This window comes from Daphnia magna, linkage group LG4, assembly GCF_020631705.1.
Source record: "Daphnia magna isolate NIES linkage group LG4, ASM2063170v1.1, whole genome shotgun sequence".
NCBI classification, from domain to species: Eukaryota; Metazoa; Arthropoda; class Branchiopoda; order Diplostraca; family Daphniidae; genus Daphnia; species Daphnia magna.
Genome location: NC_059185.1, coordinates 352,146 through 370,289, shown reverse-complemented (window position 1 = coordinate 370,289; position 18,144 = coordinate 352,146). Strand labels below are relative to the sequence as shown.

The 18,144-nt window shown below is 40.0% G+C and overlaps 4 protein-coding genes across 7 annotated transcripts; 3 read left to right on the top strand and 1 right to left on the bottom strand.

Annotated features, from left to right (window-relative positions):
• The first annotated feature begins 347 nt into the window (after positions 1–347).
• Positions 348–2,202, top strand: LOC116935247 (glucose-6-phosphatase catalytic subunit 1). Its single transcript, XM_032942595.2, is given in 7 exon segments — positions 348–488; positions 559–676; positions 678–724; positions 790–999; positions 1,081–1,211; positions 1,283–1,553; positions 1,629–2,202. Coding segments are annotated over 7 exon segments (1,080 nt in total). The 5' UTR covers positions 348–423; the 3' UTR covers positions 1,867–2,202.
• Positions 2,203–2,318: 116 nt separating this feature from the next.
• Positions 2,319–11,212, top strand: LOC116935226. 3 transcript variants are annotated; one of them, XM_045172037.1, is made up of 5 exons: positions 2,319–2,742; positions 2,934–3,032; positions 3,133–3,495; positions 3,558–3,929; positions 8,842–11,212. In XM_045172037.1, exons 1-5 carry the CDS (start codon positions 2,470–2,472, stop codon positions 11,134–11,136), a joined length of 3,402 nt encoding a protein of 1,133 aa, XP_045027972.1. In that variant the 5' UTR covers positions 2,319–2,469; the 3' UTR covers positions 11,137–11,212. The 3 variants fall into 3 exon arrangements, with proteins under 3 accessions (XP_045027972.1, XP_045027971.1, XP_032798466.2); XM_045172036.1 differs by lacking the exons at positions 2,319–2,742; positions 2,934–3,032; positions 3,133–3,495; positions 3,558–3,929 and adding exons at positions 7,088–7,487; positions 7,738–7,839; positions 7,938–8,336; positions 8,404–8,784 and having other exon boundaries at positions 8,848–11,212; XM_032942575.2 differs by lacking the exons at positions 2,319–2,742; positions 2,934–3,032; positions 3,133–3,495; positions 3,558–3,929 and adding exons at positions 7,088–7,487; positions 7,738–7,839; positions 7,938–8,336; positions 8,404–8,784.
• A 60-nt stretch (positions 11,213–11,272) lies between these two features.
• LOC116935229 (adhesive plaque matrix protein) lies at positions 11,273–12,171 on the bottom strand. 2 transcript variants are annotated; one of them, XM_045172038.1, is made up of 4 exons: positions 12,074–12,116; positions 11,907–11,973; positions 11,821–11,867; positions 11,273–11,752 (listed from the first exon to the last, which is right to left on the bottom strand). In XM_045172038.1, exons 1-4 carry the CDS (start codon positions 12,080–12,082, stop codon positions 11,459–11,461), a joined length of 417 nt encoding a protein of 138 aa, XP_045027973.1. In that variant the 5' UTR covers positions 12,083–12,116; the 3' UTR covers positions 11,273–11,458. The 2 variants fall into 2 exon arrangements, with proteins under 2 accessions (XP_045027973.1, XP_032798470.2); XM_032942579.2 differs by having other exon boundaries at positions 11,821–11,973; positions 12,074–12,171.
• A 2,871-nt stretch (positions 12,172–15,042) lies between these two features.
• Positions 15,043–18,057, top strand: LOC116935227 (glucose-6-phosphate isomerase). The gene is given in 16 exon segments (XM_032942576.2): positions 15,043–15,293; positions 15,384–15,477; positions 15,582–15,773; positions 15,849–15,929; positions 15,999–16,214; positions 16,314–16,449; positions 16,512–16,615; positions 16,679–16,708; positions 16,710–16,819; positions 16,894–17,007; positions 17,073–17,242; positions 17,386–17,432; positions 17,434–17,491; positions 17,555–17,621; positions 17,710–17,765; positions 17,834–18,057. Coding segments are annotated over 16 exon segments (1,785 nt in total). The 5' UTR covers positions 15,043–15,048; the 3' UTR covers positions 17,899–18,057.
• Positions 18,058–18,144: the final 87 nt, after the last annotated feature.

Genomic DNA, 18,144 nt, shown 5'->3' with positions numbered 1-18,144 from the left:
CATTCGAGGACTTAGCATTAATGCGCAGCTCTTTGAAATTCGATGCCCACTGTGAGCTGACGTCACAAAAGAAATTTGTTTTTTTTCTTTCTAGTCCATAAACAGAAAACTTTTATGAGAAAGCTGGCGAAAAATAAGATTGTAGAGCGATTCAAGGTATAGCAGCACGGATGCGTCATACGATGCTGTAACTATGCGAGTGCATAAGGAAAAACAAGGTTCAAGAGAGACAAACAAGTCAACAAGAAGTAAACAACAACAGCTCCGGGGCAGATTTTTTTTTTTACGAGTCAACAAGTGGGATCGGCAACACTGGTGCGTATAAAAAGCGCAAAAGATCGTGGTAGACTTCAATCTGAATTCAAAACTCGAACGCTCAACATCTTTGCTACACAGCGCTATCTACCAAGCAAAATCTCAGACATGGCTTCTGAACTTCAATCCATCTACAGCTACGGAGTCGATCTGATCAGCATTCTCCAATCCTCGTAAGTTTTTACTTTTAATTTTATTAGCTGTTATGTAGAATCAATCTAATTTTACTATTTTTCGCAAAAGATTCCCCGATGGAGAAAGCTTCTTCATGGACATTTCCAAAATCTTTGATCCCAAATATGTTTTCACTGTTTACTTCCCCATCATCTTCGCGCTTCAATGGGCCATTGGCGTTAAATTAGTTGGGCACCATCATCGTCGTTGAATGGCTCAATCAAGTCTTGAAATGGTAAATCAAAATCTTTGTAATTTGAGCCTTTAAACTCGTCCTAACTTCCAACATTTGCGGAATAGGCTGATGCACGGTGATCGTCCTTACTGGTGGGTTCACGAGGTGGAAGTCGCTTACAACTCAACATCGCTGTTACCTGAGATCTTCCAGTATCGTTCCACCTGCGAAACTGGTCCAGGAATGCCGTCCGGCCACTCGATGGCCATGTCCGCAGCCTGGTACGTCGTTGTCCAATCATTCATCGATCGTGTCGTGAAACCTTCAAAAATGAGGTACGTGCTATTACAGGCCGCCTTTTGCTTACAATTGAAGGCGATTGCTGACAGTATTTTTTATTTCTTTTCAACGCGCAGTTCTTTATTGAAACAACAATCCATTCAACTCTTGTGGGCCGCTTTCGTTGTCATTCAAACTCTTGTGGTTATGTCGAGGATGTACATCGCCGCTCACTTTCCCCATCAATGCGCTCTCGGACTCTTTTTGGGTAAGCAATATCTTATTTTCATTTATGAAACTCTAATATTCATGCACAATTATTGTGTTGGGAACTTGCAGGTGTTTCAGTTGCTCATCAAGTGTACGGTTCATCAAAGTGGTTGAACCTTAAACGCGGCCAATGGCTCCTCGTCGCTTCCGTCATCTTGGCCAGTGCCATCGGTACTTATTCCTTCTTGTTGTTAACCGGAAGGAATCCTGCGTGGTCCATCAGCCAAGCTTACAAATGGTGTGCCAAACGAGAGTACATCCACGTCGACACTACCCCATTCTACAGTCTGACACGTTACAGCGGTGCGGCCTTCGGTCTCGGTCTCGGCTTAACTTCAACGTAAGATTCAAATTTAATTTAATTTAGATATTAAATCGCTTAATTCAATGGCTATTTCATTTATTATATCAATAGCTACTTTAGCCAGACGGAAAGAACGAGCTTCACCCGAGTCCAGACGATGGTAACTTTAGTTTTGGGTCTTATCCTCGGGTACGGAGCGGAGCTTGCGCACGTTGCCATTCCCAAGACAAACGAGTCGGTGTTTTACACGCTGGAATTCCTGTTGAACGTCGCCTTCCCCTACATCGCCATCGCATTGGTACCTTATGTCGTGATGAAGTCTTCAGTAGAAAAAGTAAAGTCCTTCTAATTCGTTCATTTGCATCCTGGAAGCAGCACGCCGAGATAGCGTAGCTGACACACCTCTGACAGTATTCTTTTGATTGAATTTATTTGTTGGCTTACCTGAATGTGGTTACAAATCCCTAAATTTTCCTTATTTACGCCATTTAAATATTTGCTCTTATTAATGGAAAATGTTGTCATTAACTGTAAATATTTTGTACACAGGGCCAATCTTTTTTTATCGTTGATCTATTTCAGACATTTATTAGGACAATGTGACTGTGTCTCAGTTCTCCTAACTGTTTGTTTTCATGTGCAAGAGTGTGCCTTATTTGTGAATAAAATTAATTTGATTCGTTAATCGCTTTTGCCTGTGACGCTTGGCCTCTATTGCCAACGTCTAAACGCCGGGAACGTTCACCATTAGCAACATAGATAGCGCTGGCGTTGCATCAGCGTGAGCTCAAGGACAACACTTGGCTGTGGATTCAAGCAAGATAAACAACGTGAAGCTTTTTACTGGTGGTCTGCGTGTCAAACGAGACCACATAGTTGTGGATTTCGGCTATTTAAATCTGCAGTGAAATTGAGTTTTCAACAAATTGTAACAGTGCACAAGTTAAAGACGATGTCGTTCATCACAACGCCGCGATCGTCTCGTTTTACGTTGCAGCAGTTGATCTCTTTTGACAAGTTTCTCTTCCCAACATTAGAGCCATTGCAGAGCCCATTGGAATCACGTTTTCTAGATGAATTCAACCAAATTGAATCCCTCAGCAAAGGAGCATTCGGCCATGTTTATGTGGCTGAAAAGAAGATGGAGAACAAGAAATACGCTGTCAAGTGCATTAAACTCGGTAAAAATGAAGAAGAAATGGAGCAAGTTACGAAAGAAGTTAAGGTAAGGCGGTGCAGTTTCTTTTCACGACGCTGTCTTCTTAATCTGCCCTGTCAGATAGTGTAGCATGACTGACCGCTTTTATCCGCCATCCTTGGAATTCACGGCTACAAACTATGAAAACCAAACATTTGCTAATGTTGTCACTGCAAAGCAAATGATAGAACTTACAAATATGTTTCTCTTTTATTTAGTTACTGTCAGACTTAAAACATCGTAATATTGTGTCCTATTATAACGCATGGTGGGAGAACCATCCGCCTCCAGAATGGCAGGATGACGATCAGGACGAGGTAAAAAGATTTTACAATTTGAAAGAAAAAACTGTAATTTGGAAAGGGCATTTCCGTTGCTTGATTAGTTTGCATTAAATAATTTTTAATGCCGTTGCAGGAAAACAGTGACTATTCCGGTGAAAGTGACGAGATCAGTTTCGATTCAAAACGTCTTGAAGAGGCGAAACAGCTGTACGAAAATGATTCCGTTACATCTCGGTTGGATGATTTGGCATTGTCGTCCGAGGCAAAAAATAGTAGTGATACTAGCAACGATGTTTCTTATCGTGCTGGAGCAACATCACAAGATAAGGAAGTCTCAGTCCAGCCATCAGAAAATTACACTTATCTTTTCATCCAGATGGAACTGTGCCAAAAAGAAAATCTGGGCGATTGGTTAAAGTCCCGACAGCCAGTAGAATTAAAAGTTTACCAAATATTTCGTGAAATTTTGTCAGCAGTTAAATATCTTCACAGCAAGGTTTTTTTTAAAGTTCACTTTTTCCTCTTTAAATTAATTGTATTAATCACGTCTTTATGCAGGATGTGGCCCATCGCGATTTAAAACCAAACAACATTTTCTTCGATTTCGATTGGTCGATTAAAGTTGGGGACTTTGGTTTGAGTAAAAAAATGACTACGGATCTGAGTTCCCAATCAGCCATTGAACCAACAAAGTCGAACTCGTTAGATTCCCGGGTGAATCACACCGTTTATGTTGGCACTAAACCTTACATGGCACCTGAGCAGGAGAATTTCCAAACGTATGATCATAAAGTGGACGTCTACGCCTTAGCTATTATCCTCTTTGAACTGAAGATGGGTCCATTCAAGACTGATTCTGAGCGTGCAATTTCCATTGACAAATTGAAGTCCTTCGAGCTTCCACAGAACTTTGAGCGTGACACTCATTTGGTAACCAGATTCACAGATTTTTCACATTTCACTTGAAATTAAATGTGTGGTTTTAAAGAAACAGTTACTTTTTCTATGCTGTCCGTCGATCCCAACAAACGGCCGGAAGTCAAAGACATCCTTTCAGAGCATTTCCCCAAAGACGTCAAACAGCTCAATTCTCATCCGGTTAAACCAGCACGTAATGCACTCGCATCACTCGCACCCATGCGACATCCTGGTGATGTCTTCCATTCAAAATTGTTGATGCTCTTCCTGATTCGAGGTATTCGACATGGCTACGAATTTCAATTGGGAGCTGACATGTCCGGATTGGGTGATAAATTTGACCACTTGATTTTCAAGTATCACGTAAACTCTTCTACTGCTATCAGCTGGCGTTATCGATTTGTACAGGCCAAGTACAAGCAAGAAGAAGCGTTTAAGATAACAGCAATTCAACTGCTCAATAAAAATTTAGGTGATTTTAGCTTGGCGAAATATTTCCATTCATACCTTCACATAAGAAGAAGAGGATGGGACATCCACGACTGCCTTATTTGCACCAATGTTGGCTTTGATGTGAATAATTTAATCAAGAGCGGTCTTCGGCTAATCACTGTCAATCCTTCAGACAACATCTTGACGTTCGAAAATTCATCAAAAGGACACAAACCTGCTTGCTATCGATTACAAATCACACCCCGTTTGCGCCAAAAGCTCACGGGAAATTGGTCAGACATTCACTTGTTGGCTGAAACTTTGGTCCGCTACGCCCATACTAACAAACCACTTGCATTGTATCTTGACGTGTTAAAACGTAATCACGTTGCTTTGATCAACGAAAGAGTTATCGATTCAGAAACGAAAAAATTTCATTTGGATTTTCTAAACGACGTGAATTTGTCATCTGGTGCTAAGCAGCTACGTCAGATCATTTATGAACTGAAGATCAATGAGGAAGATTTGGCCAAGTGGAAATTTAAACTCGGCACCAATTTTGGGAAAGGTGGCAGAAACGCCAACGATTTTTTACCACAAATGGTAACAGACGAAGATATTGACGGATTTTTCGACAAGCTCGTTTTTGCTGTTGACATGCCCAACATAGCCAAACTGGATCAAATCCTAACTGACGAGATTGGTCAACATTTTAAATTACTCGGACCCCACATGCTTCAAACAGTATGGGAGCTGTCGTATCAGAAATTTCTATCGTCGGAAGATGGACAAAAACTGATTGATGAAAACAAGCAAGCCATGATTTTTATTCATTTAAATGCGATTTCTATCGACTACCGGGATCGTCTCCGCAAATTTCACAGTCAGCACGAACCAAAGGATCTTAAACACCTGTACGAGGAACTGAAGCAATTCTTGTATCATTCGAATGAAACCAATATTCACGTCGTTCGTTTGATCACGACTTGTCCAAAAAGTACGGCAGTAAAAGTGTTTTCGGCACTAGAAATTTCTTCGAGATTTCCGCAAAGAAGCTACGTATTTGATCGCGTCTTCAAAGCGGTTTGAGGACACTGACGAGATGGATCGATGGATAAAAGTTCTAGAAGCTGGACCGTATCGACTTCTAATCGTCGTTTGCAAAGATAGCGTCCCATTTCAGGAAATCTATAACAAACTGGTTCATCGTGAAGCCTTGAAGAAAAAAGTCATCGTCATTTGCAAAAACCAAGAATCGATCGTGTTGGACAATGGCCAGTCAAACACGCCAACAACAGCAGATGGATGGAAGGAAATCAAAGATCATCCATAACCATTTTCGCTGCTCCAATGCAAGTCAAACAAAAAATCATGAAGCATATCGTCCTATCTTTAAATTTTTGACAGAGGATTGCAACACAGAAATCGCTGTCCTGTTCATCCACAGAAAAACGAACAGAAATGTTTCCTGTTTCCAAAAGATGGTGCCTAAAAATTATTATAAGAAACCAAAGTGTGCCTTCAAATATTGGTGAAGGCTTTGCTGCCATCCTCATACATCGTAGTCTAGTTTATCGTGCCACCATGCATATCGTTTAGTCCCCAGCACAAAGCTGGGATTCAGTTATCTTTTAATAATCCTTTGTTGTCTCTATTCTGTTTATCACCCTGCCAAAGATTTTAATCTGTTATTGGAATCAGTTTCAACCTGTGCCAACATGCATAGGTTAAGGTGCTTCGTATTAGTCCACCTGTTGGCGACTGAAATTTGCAACCCAAACGTTTGATTTTCGATCTTTCATTGTATGTGTATGTTGTCTTATTAACGGGCAAGATGCAGGTACAGCCTTCGGTCTTGGCTTAACCTCAACGTAAGTTTCAAATTTGAATTTTTATTTAGATGTTGAATCGCTTACTTATCGTTTATTTTATTTATTATTTCAACAGGTTCTTTAGTCAAACGGAACGAACGAACTTCACCCGAATCCTGATGATGGCCCACTTTAGTTTTGGATCTTATCCTCGGATACGGAACGGAGCTTGCGCACGCTGCCGTTCGAAAAACAAACGATTCGGGGTTTTTCACGCTGGAATTTCAGTTGAAAATGGTTTTTTCTCTACATTGCCATTGCATTAGTACCTTGCACTGTGATGAAGGTTTCAGTAGAAAAAGTGAAGTCCTTCTCATAAATGATTCGTTCATTTGCTTCCTGAAAGCAGCACGCTGGGATAGGGTTGCTGACACAACACTTACAGTATTCTTTTTATTGTATTTATTTTGTTGAATTACCTGGATGATGCTATAAATCACTAGATTTTCCTTTTATAAGCCATTCAAATATTTGCTCCTATCAATGAGAAATGTTGTCGTAAATTGTAAATACTTTGGATATGGCCAATCTTTGTTTTATCGTTGATCTATTTCAAACGTTTACTCGGACAGTGTGACTGCGTCTCAGTTCTCCTAACTATTTCTATTCATTTACAAGAGTTTGCCTTTTTAGTGAATACAAATCATTTGATTTATAATCGCGTTTGATTGTAACGTTGGGCCCGGCCGAAAGCTTTCCATTCTCCACTTGAAATGTCCTCCTTTCTGTGACAGGAATAGAGGATTAATTTCAAAATGTTCCCGCTGTTGCACGAGAGAGCTGACAACGTCTAAACAACGGGAAAACGTTCACGATTAGCAACATAGATGACGCTGGCACTGTTACAATAACATGTGAGCTAACCGGAGACACCGGTAGCAGTTCGTCGTGAGTTCCCGCGAGATTCACAACGTACATATCTTACTAGTTTGCTGCATGGTGAACGAAACGATAGTTGTGGATGGTCTCTCTTTTGTGAGCTGTTAGTTTTTATCTACAGACAATGTCGTTCAACACTATACCCCAATCCTCTCATTTAACGTTGCAACAATTGATGTATTTTGACAAGTTTCTCTTCACAAAATCAGAGCCATTGGAATCTCGTTTTCTAGAGGAATTTGACCAAATCGAGTTACTCAGCAAAGGAGCATTCGGCCATGTTTACGTGGCTAGAAAGAAGATGGAGAACAAGAAATATGCTGTCAAGTGCATTAAACTCGGTAAAAATCACGAGGAAATGGCGGAGGACAGCACGAGAGAAGTTAAAGTAAGATTATATGTTTCATGCTATTTATTGTGTTGTCTCGACAACGTCTTTTTAGTCTGCACTATCGGAGAGTGTAACGTGTGATAACCATTTTTCACTTGTGAAGTTCTCTGCATCTATACCTCTTTATCTGCAAATTTGAAAGAAGAAAGGGAAAGAGATAAAATTGGAACTGTCTTATCTAAGAAATTGTTAATTTCATGATTGTACACTAGGTGAGAATTCAACAAAGTTTTGAATTTGTGTTTAGGTACTGTCAAACATAAGACATAATAATATAGTGTTCTACTACAACGCCTGGTGCGAGAAGGATCCTCCGCCTGGCGAGTACCACGACGATGACATGAATGATGTAACTATTTTATATTAATAAAAGCCAAGGAAAGAAATTAGCATGGCGTAAAAATTTGAATTATCGGTTAATGAAACTATTTGTATTTGCCATTGCAGGAAAACGGTGACTATTCCAGTGAAAGCGACAACACGAGTTTTGATTCTAAACGCCTTGAAAAGGCAAAACAACTTTACGAAAATGTCTCCGTCACATCTCGATCAGATCATTTGGCATTGTCGTCCCAAAGACAAAGTAGTAGCGACACTGACAGTAATGTTTCCTTCCGCGCTGGAACGAACGATCAAACATCACATCATGAGCCATCCGTCTCATCGTCACAATCTACGGAATCGTCAATCCAGCCATCCAAAAATTACACTTATCTTTACATCCAGATGGAACTGTGCCAACAACAAAATCTTGCCTCTTGGTTGGAGACTCGAGATCCAAGCCATTTAAAAGTTGATCAAATTTACCGAGAAATTTTATTAGCAGTTAATTATCTCCACAGCAAGGTTTTTTTAAGTTCACTTTTTCCTCTTTAAATTGATTGTATTAATCACGTCAGCTGACTTTATGCAGGATTTGGTCCATCGTGATTTGAAACCAAGCAACATTTTCTTCGATTCCGATTGGTCGATTAAAGTTGGGGACTTTGGTTTGAGTAAAAGCATAGCCACGGACGGAGGGTCTCAATCCGCTTATATAAGACCAGAAGAAAACAAGTCAAACACGTTCGGTTCTCGGGTGAATCACACCGTTTATGTTGGCACTAAACCTTACATGGCACCTGAACAAGAGAATTCCCAGACGTACAATCATAAAGTGGACGTCTATGCCTTAGCCATAATCCTCTTCGAACTGAAAATGGGCCCTTTTGATACTAATTCTGAGCGTGTGAATATCATCGCACAATTGAAGTCCTTCCAGCTCCCGCACGATTTCAAATGCGATATTAAATTGGTAAGGATATTCAAAGATTTTTCACATTTCACTTGAAATTAAGTGTATCATTTAAAGAAACAGTTACTCTACTCTATGCTCTCCGTTGATCCTGACAAACGGCCTGAAGTCAACGACATGCTTTTAGAGCATTTCCCCAAACAAGTCAAACAGCTCAATTCTCATCCGATTAAATCACGTAATGCACCGGCCTCCTTCCGGGCACCTATACGACATGCTCGGGATATTTTCCATTCCAAATTGTTGATGCTCTTCCTGAATCGAGGTATTCGCCAGGGCTACAAATTTCATCTAGGTGCCAAAATGCCCAGTTTGGGTGGTAAATTTGACGACTTGATTTTCAAGTATCGCGTCAATTCTTCAACTGGAAAGAATAGAAGCTGGCGTTATCTACTTGCACAGGCCACGTACAATCAAGAAGAGACGTTTAAAATTACAGCAAATGAATTGCTTAGTAGAAATTCTCGCCAATTATTTAATTTGGCCAAACTTTTCCATTCATACCTTGACATAAGAAAAAGAGGAGACGACATCCAAAACTGCATTATTTGCAGTAATGTTGGCTTCGATAAAGAAGATCTAAACAAGAATGGCCTTGAGCTAATTGCTGTCATCCCATCAAACAACATCTTGACTTTTGAAAATCCACCATCAAGAGGACACAAATCTGCATGCTACCGACTACAAATCACAGCCCGTTTGCGTCAAAAATTCACGGCAGATTGGTCAGACATTCATTTGTTGGCTAAAACTTTGCTCCATCACGCCCAGACTTACGACATTTACGCATTGCGTCCTAAAGTGCTTGAACGCAATCACGTTGCTTTGATCAACGAAAGAGTGATCGATTTGGAAACGAAAAAGTTTCATTTGGACTTTGTAAACAACGTGAATTTATCTCCTGGCGCTTTGCAGCTACGTCAGATTGTCTGTAAATTGATAGTCAATGAACAGAATTTGGACAAGTGGAACTTTAAACTTGGCCCTACCTTTGGGAAAGTTAGGAAAAACGCGGATGATTTTTTACCACAAATGGTAACAGGCGAAGATATCGACGGATTTTTGGACAAGCTCGTCTTTGCTGTTGACATGCCCAACATAGCTGATCTGGATCAAATCCTAACTGATGAAATTGGTCCACATTTTAAATTGCTCGGACCTCGTATGCTTCAGAATGTTTGGGAACTGTCGCACCAAAAGTTCCTATCGTCCGAAGAGGGACTGAAGATAATAGAAGAAAACAAGCAAGCTATGGTTTTAAATAATTTAAATGCTGTTTCTATGGATTATAGGGATCGTCTTCGCCAATTCCACGGCAAGGACGAACCGGAGGATTTTAAACACCTGAACAAGGAAGTGGAGCAATTCCTGGATCATTCCAGTGAAAACAATAACTACGTTTTACGCTTGACTACGACTTTGCCAAAAAGTACGGCAGTTAAAGTGTTTTCAGCACTTGAAACTCTCCAAGATTTTCAGGAAGAATATTCTTATTTGACCGTGTCGTCAAAATGGTTGGAAGGCCCCCGTAAGATGGAGCAATGGAGAAATGCACTAGAAGCTGGACCGTACCAACTTCTAATCGTCGTGTGCAAAGATGACGTCCAGTTTCACGAAATCTATGATAAACTGGTTCTTTGCGAAGCTTTGAAGAAAAAAGTTATCATCATTTGCAAAAATCAAGAGTCGCTCGAGTTGGACAATGGCCAGTCAAACTTGCCAACAACAGTAGACGGATGGAAGGAAATCAACGATCATCTAGGGCCATCAGAGCTCCAATGCATCCACATTAACGTTGAACAAACAAACCCGGAAACATTCCGTAATATTTTTGAATTATTAACAAAACCTTGTACCACGGAAATCGCTGTCCTGTTCATCCAAGGAAAAATGAACAAAAATGTTTCCTGCTTGCAAAAGATGGTGCCTAAAAATTACGACATCATAAGAAACCAAAGCGTGCCTTCAAATATTGCCGAAGGCTTTGCTGCTATAGTCGTACACCGCAGTCTCGTTTACCAGTCAATTCTGCCATCACACATGTTGTGTAATCCCCAGCACGTAGCTGGGATTCAGTTATCTATTAATAATTCTTTGTTGACTCTCTATTCTGTTTATCCTCATGCCAAAGATATTGATCTCTTCTTCTCAGAGGCAGTTACAACTTGTGCCAACTCAGTACTTTGTACCATTCCACTTACTCGTCACGCAAGCCATCGAGATTATGAACGCACACATTTTGTATCTCTAGAAGGAGACGGTATAACACACGGGGCTGATGTACACGTCAACGATGTGGAACGCCTTGTGTCTAAATGTGGAAACCCATACGTCCGGTTTTCTGTTTTTTAATGTTATTGTTTGAACGTTAAAAATTACCAGTGCTAATTTGTGTGTACTAGTCTTTCTATAAATTGTTCTTACCTGCTTTTTTTTTCTTTCTTTGTGCGGCTGAAGATTCGGAATCATGAAATTACGAGCAAACAGGTATGTGTCTTTCAATTTTATTTGTTTCTGAATTTATCAATCTGCTTGCAGAACAGTTTTCTCTAGGAAAAATCACGCAATAAGTCTTCTTAATTCATTTTCAACTGGAAATACTCGTAAACCAATAACAACAAGGGTTTATCTTTAAACTCTATGCACGAAGAATCTTGAAACTTTTCAAAGACACTCAAGGCTTGTAATTCTTGGGCGGTGCCGGTTGATAGGCCGGCTTGTAGGCCGGCTTATAATTCGGCGGGTAAGATGGTTTGTTTTCAGGATACGTGGCCTTTCCTTCGTACCTGACATCAGCGACGTATCCATTTTCATCCGCCTTGTACGTCACGATTTGCGTTCGACCATCGGGCAACGCTACACGGTAAGATCCGGTCACGGCTTTCGTATCGGCCGTCTCCTGATGGCCAAAGTTATTGTAACTGGGACCGTCGACGACAGCATAGCTAAAGCTGTACGGCATCATGGGCTAGTTCCCGAAAGAAAAGGTAACTTACTGAATTTGTTTCTCACGTAATTACGATGATAGGTACATACCTCGTAACCAGGTGTAGGGTATGGTTTCGGTGGAGGGGTAGAATAACCCGGTGGAGGGTATGGTTTCGGTGGAGGGGTAGAATAACGCGGTGTTTTGGGTAAGTTAAGTTGAGCAATAGTTCCAGAAAGGACTAAAACGAGTATGGTAATCAACTAAATGGCATTAAAAGAAAATTGCATATCATTTGACTGGAATTGAATAAAAGATTTAAAAAAAAAGGGGAATTTTCTTTAAGTCACGGGTTGAATTTACCTGATGCATTGTTGTTTAGAAGTTAAGAGAACTGAAGTTACTGATATTGATCGGCTTATTTGACTCAACCTTATATACGTGTAGTTCCTGGACGCTGTAAGGATAAGATCCACTAACACAGACATTTTCGGGCGGGACTTGCAGGTAGTACACTTAAAAAATAGTTTTTTAGCGGTAGAAAGTTTTCATTTTTTTATTCCTCATTCGAACTTTTTGTTGTTGTTTGCTTTCTCATCGCCGAATTATCGATGAAAGTCTTTGATGTGTAATTTTCATAGCGTTCCGTCAATTTACAATGTTCATCTAGGATAGTATTTCACTTCCCTGTGTTTCCCCTACATTATTTTCTTTCTATTCGGTGCCGACTTTCTCCACTAATTGGATCTCGTTGACCCTCGTTAAACGAGTGCCGATCGATTGCAAAGACTTTTGCGACATTTTCATTCGGGTATTAAAATGGCTGAGCCCTTTAAATTTCAGCACTCTTTCCTACCTGCAAATTAAAATAAGGACCCCCCACGCCAGCAGATCAATTTTGCATTAGCGAAATTGGTTTTAGCTCATTTGAAAAAAAAAATGTGTAATCGTATTTTTGCGCGGAAGTTTAGTGTTTATCAGAGCGCGCCCCTATCATCTATTAAATAAGCGTTAAATGTCTACTTTAAAGGTAGAACTAAAAAAATTAAGTAGTTCCAGTTTTAATGCGGCTAACAGTTTATGGCTCGCAATTAACATAACTTGCCGAATGATTATCATCATGACTTTCACTTGAATTTTTGACCACTTTTTCCTCCCATCTTTTTAAAGTGGTAATTCAGAAAAATAGAGAAAGTACTTGTTGATTTTATTTTGACTTTCTGTAGTTCATTGGGATAAAAAAAAATAGTTTTCTCCCATTAAAAAAACGAAAGTTACACACCTGTCAAACAGAGTTGATGAAACACTGTGGGACAAGTCTTAATTGCTTGGTCTCGCGTGAACGTTACGTGGCTACGGTTATGATCTTTAAATGTTTACCACTTTAGCGGTATGGAACGTGTTAAAGAAACCTTTCATCCGGCATTTTGTTAATCAAGCGAAATAACTGCGGCTTCTGACTTTGACCACACCGCCCATCCGAACGCGTTTATTCTTAGCGATATACGTTCCATTAGAAAGCATATCCATTCATTTGGAGCCTGTTATAATTATATGTAAAAAAAAAAAGCTTAATTAAACAGAGAGTACTGCCATGGAATAGAAATAGAACCCACAGACCCGCTCTTTACCTGCCAACACAATGGGCCAGGACATGAGATAGTCATCGATGGGTTGCCTGTCGCAACGGGCGCGGATTGTTGTGCACATTTTCTAATATATGTCGACGAGATCAAATTTAAATGTGACATTAAGTTCAAGTGAAGGATGGGTACGTAAGGTCTCTTCAAGTGGTGGACAGTTAGGATGGGGATACCACCGGGGAATCCCTTGTGTGTGACGTCACAAGAGTCGGCCATCGCGATGTGGGCGGAGCTTACCAAAGTGGATTCCACTGACTGATCGTTCACGAGATAATCACGTGTGAGTACGAATAACAGAAAACTGAAAGAAAAACTAGCCAGAGGACAAACCAACTCGTTTATAACGAGGATGTAATAGGCCGAAATGGAAAGGGAATGCTAACGAAGGCATGTCCACGGAAGTAAAACGTGATTTCATATCAAACATTAGAAAAACGGACGTGCAGCAATAAAAAACGCAACAACTTTGTATTCAAATTTCGCAAAAACCAATCGTGCACACATTAAGCCCGACTTTTTGTTCTAAAAAGTTGGCATAACATTTTGAGTTGGAATTAGATGAAGCTTAACTTGCTGTAACCATAATTAAATGCTGATTCTGAATAAAATATTAGTTTTCATACCAATGGAGCGTTTTTTTGGCAAAAGGACGTTCCGTATTCGTCACTTAGAATGCCCTTTAAATTCCTACGTGCACGAGGTAAAACAAAAACGACACATAACTTAGATAGACGAAGATGTCATTGAACATAAAGTCAGTCAACCGAGGATGACCGTGATCGATAAAGACAATCTAGTAATTTGTTTGCAGTTATTAGAGCGGCTTATTCATTCAACACTCGTTTGAATTGCTGCCACTTGACTTCCTCCAGAAATAATATTTTACGTTAAACAAAATTTAAAACATAAAAAAAGTAGCGCGTTAATATGGTTAGCCTGAAATAAAAAAATTCAATTAACTATGGCTGCGGTTATATGTAATGACTCATAACTCAACGACTTGCGGTTTCCTGCTGTTGGTTCAGCACGTGTTTCATTCCGTGAGCAAGTATCGAATTTTAGGAGCGTTTCCGTGGGTTATATTTTGTACCATAATGTTTATCTGACCTTGTATTCACTTGCACTGTAAAATTTGTTTGACTTATACAGCTGAAAAACTTGTCCAGCAACTTGTTTTGCCTTGTTTTTTAACTCACGTCTCTTTCCAGATATTCCCCGCTTTGCGCATTATCACAAAATCATTTGGTAGAATGCGTCGCAATATTTCAACTTCGTTATATAAAATGTTATAGTATTAAAGAAAGTTGATTTCTCGATTTAAAACTGGGTAGCATTTGAATTTCGCGCGTTGTGCGCGTTGCATCAACCGTGACGCAATGCGCATGCGTTTAATGGCACAAAAGTAGGCTATAGGCTATGCACGTGACTGCCTTTCCAACTCAATGTCACCTACACTTGTCCTTCAAAAACACAACCCAGTGAGCAAGTGTGGCAAACATGCTCAGTTTTTACTTGCTACGGCATTTAAATTAAAACCAAATGAATTTGACATCTTCAAAATGGTGTAACGCGTGTTCGAGTTTCCCGTTTGTACTTGAGGTTTCTCAAGGACAAAAATTCGGGACTTGATATATATATTCGTCCCGATCAGTCAATAACCAGTTCAGAACTTGCCGCCAGGGGCCGAATCGTGTGATGGTAACAACGTCGCGCCTAGTAGCAGCGATTTCTCATTGTCTGCCGGCCCTTCCCGTCTGCCGGTCACGAAGAAATTGTGCTCGAAAGTCACGTAAAACAAGTTCGCAGAAAATGGACGGCAACACTTTTCTAACCGAAGATGCAGCTTTTCAAAATTTGAAAAAGTATTTCGAAGAGAAAGGCAAAGATTTGAACATTCACCAGCTTTTCGTGCAAGATCCAGAGAGATTCAACAAATACAGGTAGGCCTACTCCATGTTAATTTTTAAATTTAGCTCTGTGTGTGTGTTTTGCATTGTTTTCTAAAATTGGAATCATTTATCTTCTTGAAGCATCAAGCTTTCAACCCCAGCTGATGGCGACATTCTTATTGATTATTCGAAGAATCGTGTGGACGAAGAGACTTTGAAACTTCTCGTTGAATTGGTACGTTTGCATCTGTCAGAGCTATTTTTAAGTTTCGTGATTTGAACGGTTTTTAGCAGTTATTCTTAGAAATCATTATATTCCAAAATTTCCCTGTTTTTCAGGCTAAATCTCGCAAGGTGCAAGAATCTCGCGATGCCATGTTCAGTGGCCAGAAGATCAACTTCACCGAAAACCGAGCTGTTTTGCATACTGCTCTGAGAAACCGAAGCAATCGACCGGTTCTCGTAGATGGCGTTGACGTAATGCCAGACGTCAATGCAGTCCTTGCTCACATGAAAGAATTCTGTGCCGAGGTAAACAACAATCTTTGTTTCTTTCTTTCTTTCCAAATGCTCTTTAACAGTCCCTTTCTTTCTCGTTGGGCACAGGTCATTTCCGGCCAATGGAAAGGCTACACTGGCAAAGCTATCACCGATGTCGTGAATATCGGAATCGGTGGCTCCGATCTTGTAAGTTATTATTGACGGATGTTGAACCCAACACTCAAGTGTTTTCTATTCTTGGATCATATTGTTTAGGGCCCTTTGATGGTGACGGAAGCTTTGAAGGCTTATTCCATCGGACCCAACGTCCATTTCGTATCGAACGTCGATGGGACTCACATTGCAGTCACGCTACAAAAACTGAATCCCGAGACTACCCTATTTATTATCGCTTCCAAAACATTTACAACTCAAGAAACTATCACTAATGCCGAGTCAGCAAAGTCCTGGTTCCTAGAAAAAGCCAAAGACGTAAGTAATGTCGCGTGTCGGTGATGTTTTGTTCATGTTGAAGGCAATTTCATAATTTAAACTGTAAGCGAAACGAAATGTTCTTGTTCTTTTAAACAGGAATCGGCTGTTGCAAAACATTTTGTCGCCCTGTCAACCAACGCAACCAAAGTTCGTGAATTTGGGATTCTCGAGAAGAACATGTTTGGATTTTGGGATTGGGTCGGTGGACGATATTCCCTCTGGTCCGCAATTGGTATGTGATTGTAAATTGAAGATTAAGTCCTATTGTTTACTAAATTTTGGTCTTTTATCAAGGTTTGTCGATCGCTCTCAGTATTGGCTTCCAGAATTTTGAGAAGCTCTTAGATGGTGCATACTTTATGGACCAACATTTCTGCGAATCTCCGTTAGAACAAAACGTAAGCACTTGCGTTCTTTAAAGATTGCTAGTTAAAATTTAATTAATGTTTGGGTGGCTGTAGGTTCCTGTTATTTTAGCTATGCTTGGAGTTCCTTTATGGCGATTTCTTTGGTGCTGAAACACACGCTTTACTGCCCTACGATCAATACCTCCATCGATTCGCTGCCTATTTCCAACAGGGTGACATGGAATCAAACGGAAAGTAAGTAATCTCAAAACGTTTTATTGCGGAATTCTTTAAATAGTGATTGGTTTTATTTATTAATAATTAAACAGATACGTCACCCGCAGTGGACGACGAGTTGAATATGCTACTGGCCCAGTTGTCTGGGGAGAACCTGGAACTAACGGACAGCATGCATTTTACCAGCTCATTCACCAGGGAACTCGGTAAATGTCATTTATTCAATTATTGAATACTCGTTTAGAATTTGGTAATTTCTTCTGTTCCACAGATTGATTCCTGCGGATTTTATCGCGCCTGCCCAGTCTCTACATCCAATTCGAGACAAGATCCACCATAAACTATTGATGGCCAATTTCTTGGCCCAGACGGAGGCTCTAATGAAAGGAAAATCAGCCGACGTTGCGAAAGCGGAACTTCAAAAATCCGGAATGGGCGAAGGTACTTACAGTTTGCATAATTAAAACGTATATAGATAAAAGTCTTTAGTTCTTTATAAGCTTGTCTAATGGTACTTGGGGTTTGTTATTGTGCGTCTTCGCAATGTTCTTTTTAAGTTAGTCACTTGATTTTTTAAATTTCAGATGAGTTGAACAAGATCCTCCCGCACAAAGTGTTCGAAGGCAACCGGCCCAACAAACTCGATCGTGGTGCATAAAGTTACACCTTTCATCCTTGGTGCTCTCATTGGTAATAAAGAACAATGTTCTCTAGTTCTTTTGACTGATTGAACTAACAAATCTTGTTCTTTAGCCATGTACGAAATGAAGATCTTCGTTCAAGGAATCATTTGGGATATCAACTCTTTCGATCAATGGGGGTAAGTTATAGAGCTCTACACTTGGTTCGTGCTACTGTACGCTATTTTAACATACGAACACGTTTTAATAATTTAATGTTTGTTTTAGTGTCGAGCTTGGCAAGCAACTAGCCAAAGCGATTGAGCCAGAGCTTGAAGGACCAGGTAACATTTTCATTTAATTATTTTACTTTAATGCAAGTTTTGTTTAAATTGAATTTGTTTGGTGACAGGCGAAGTATCTTCACACGATTCGTCAACTAATGGTCTAATCAATTTTATCAAGAGCAATTCATAAACGTTTGTTCCACTCACCGCTGGAACCGAGTAGAACCAGCGAATGTTCACACGTAGACGTCGTTCGACTTCATTGTTTTTCCGTGAAATTCTATTCAATAATTCTATGATTGTTTTGATTTTTGAAAACCATAATAAAATTTGGTTTGGTATGAGGTAATTACGGTCTCAACAACTACCGTAGCCCGTAGCACATTTAATAATTTCCTTGAAAACCAAGGTGGAACAAACAACCATGCTCCACTGA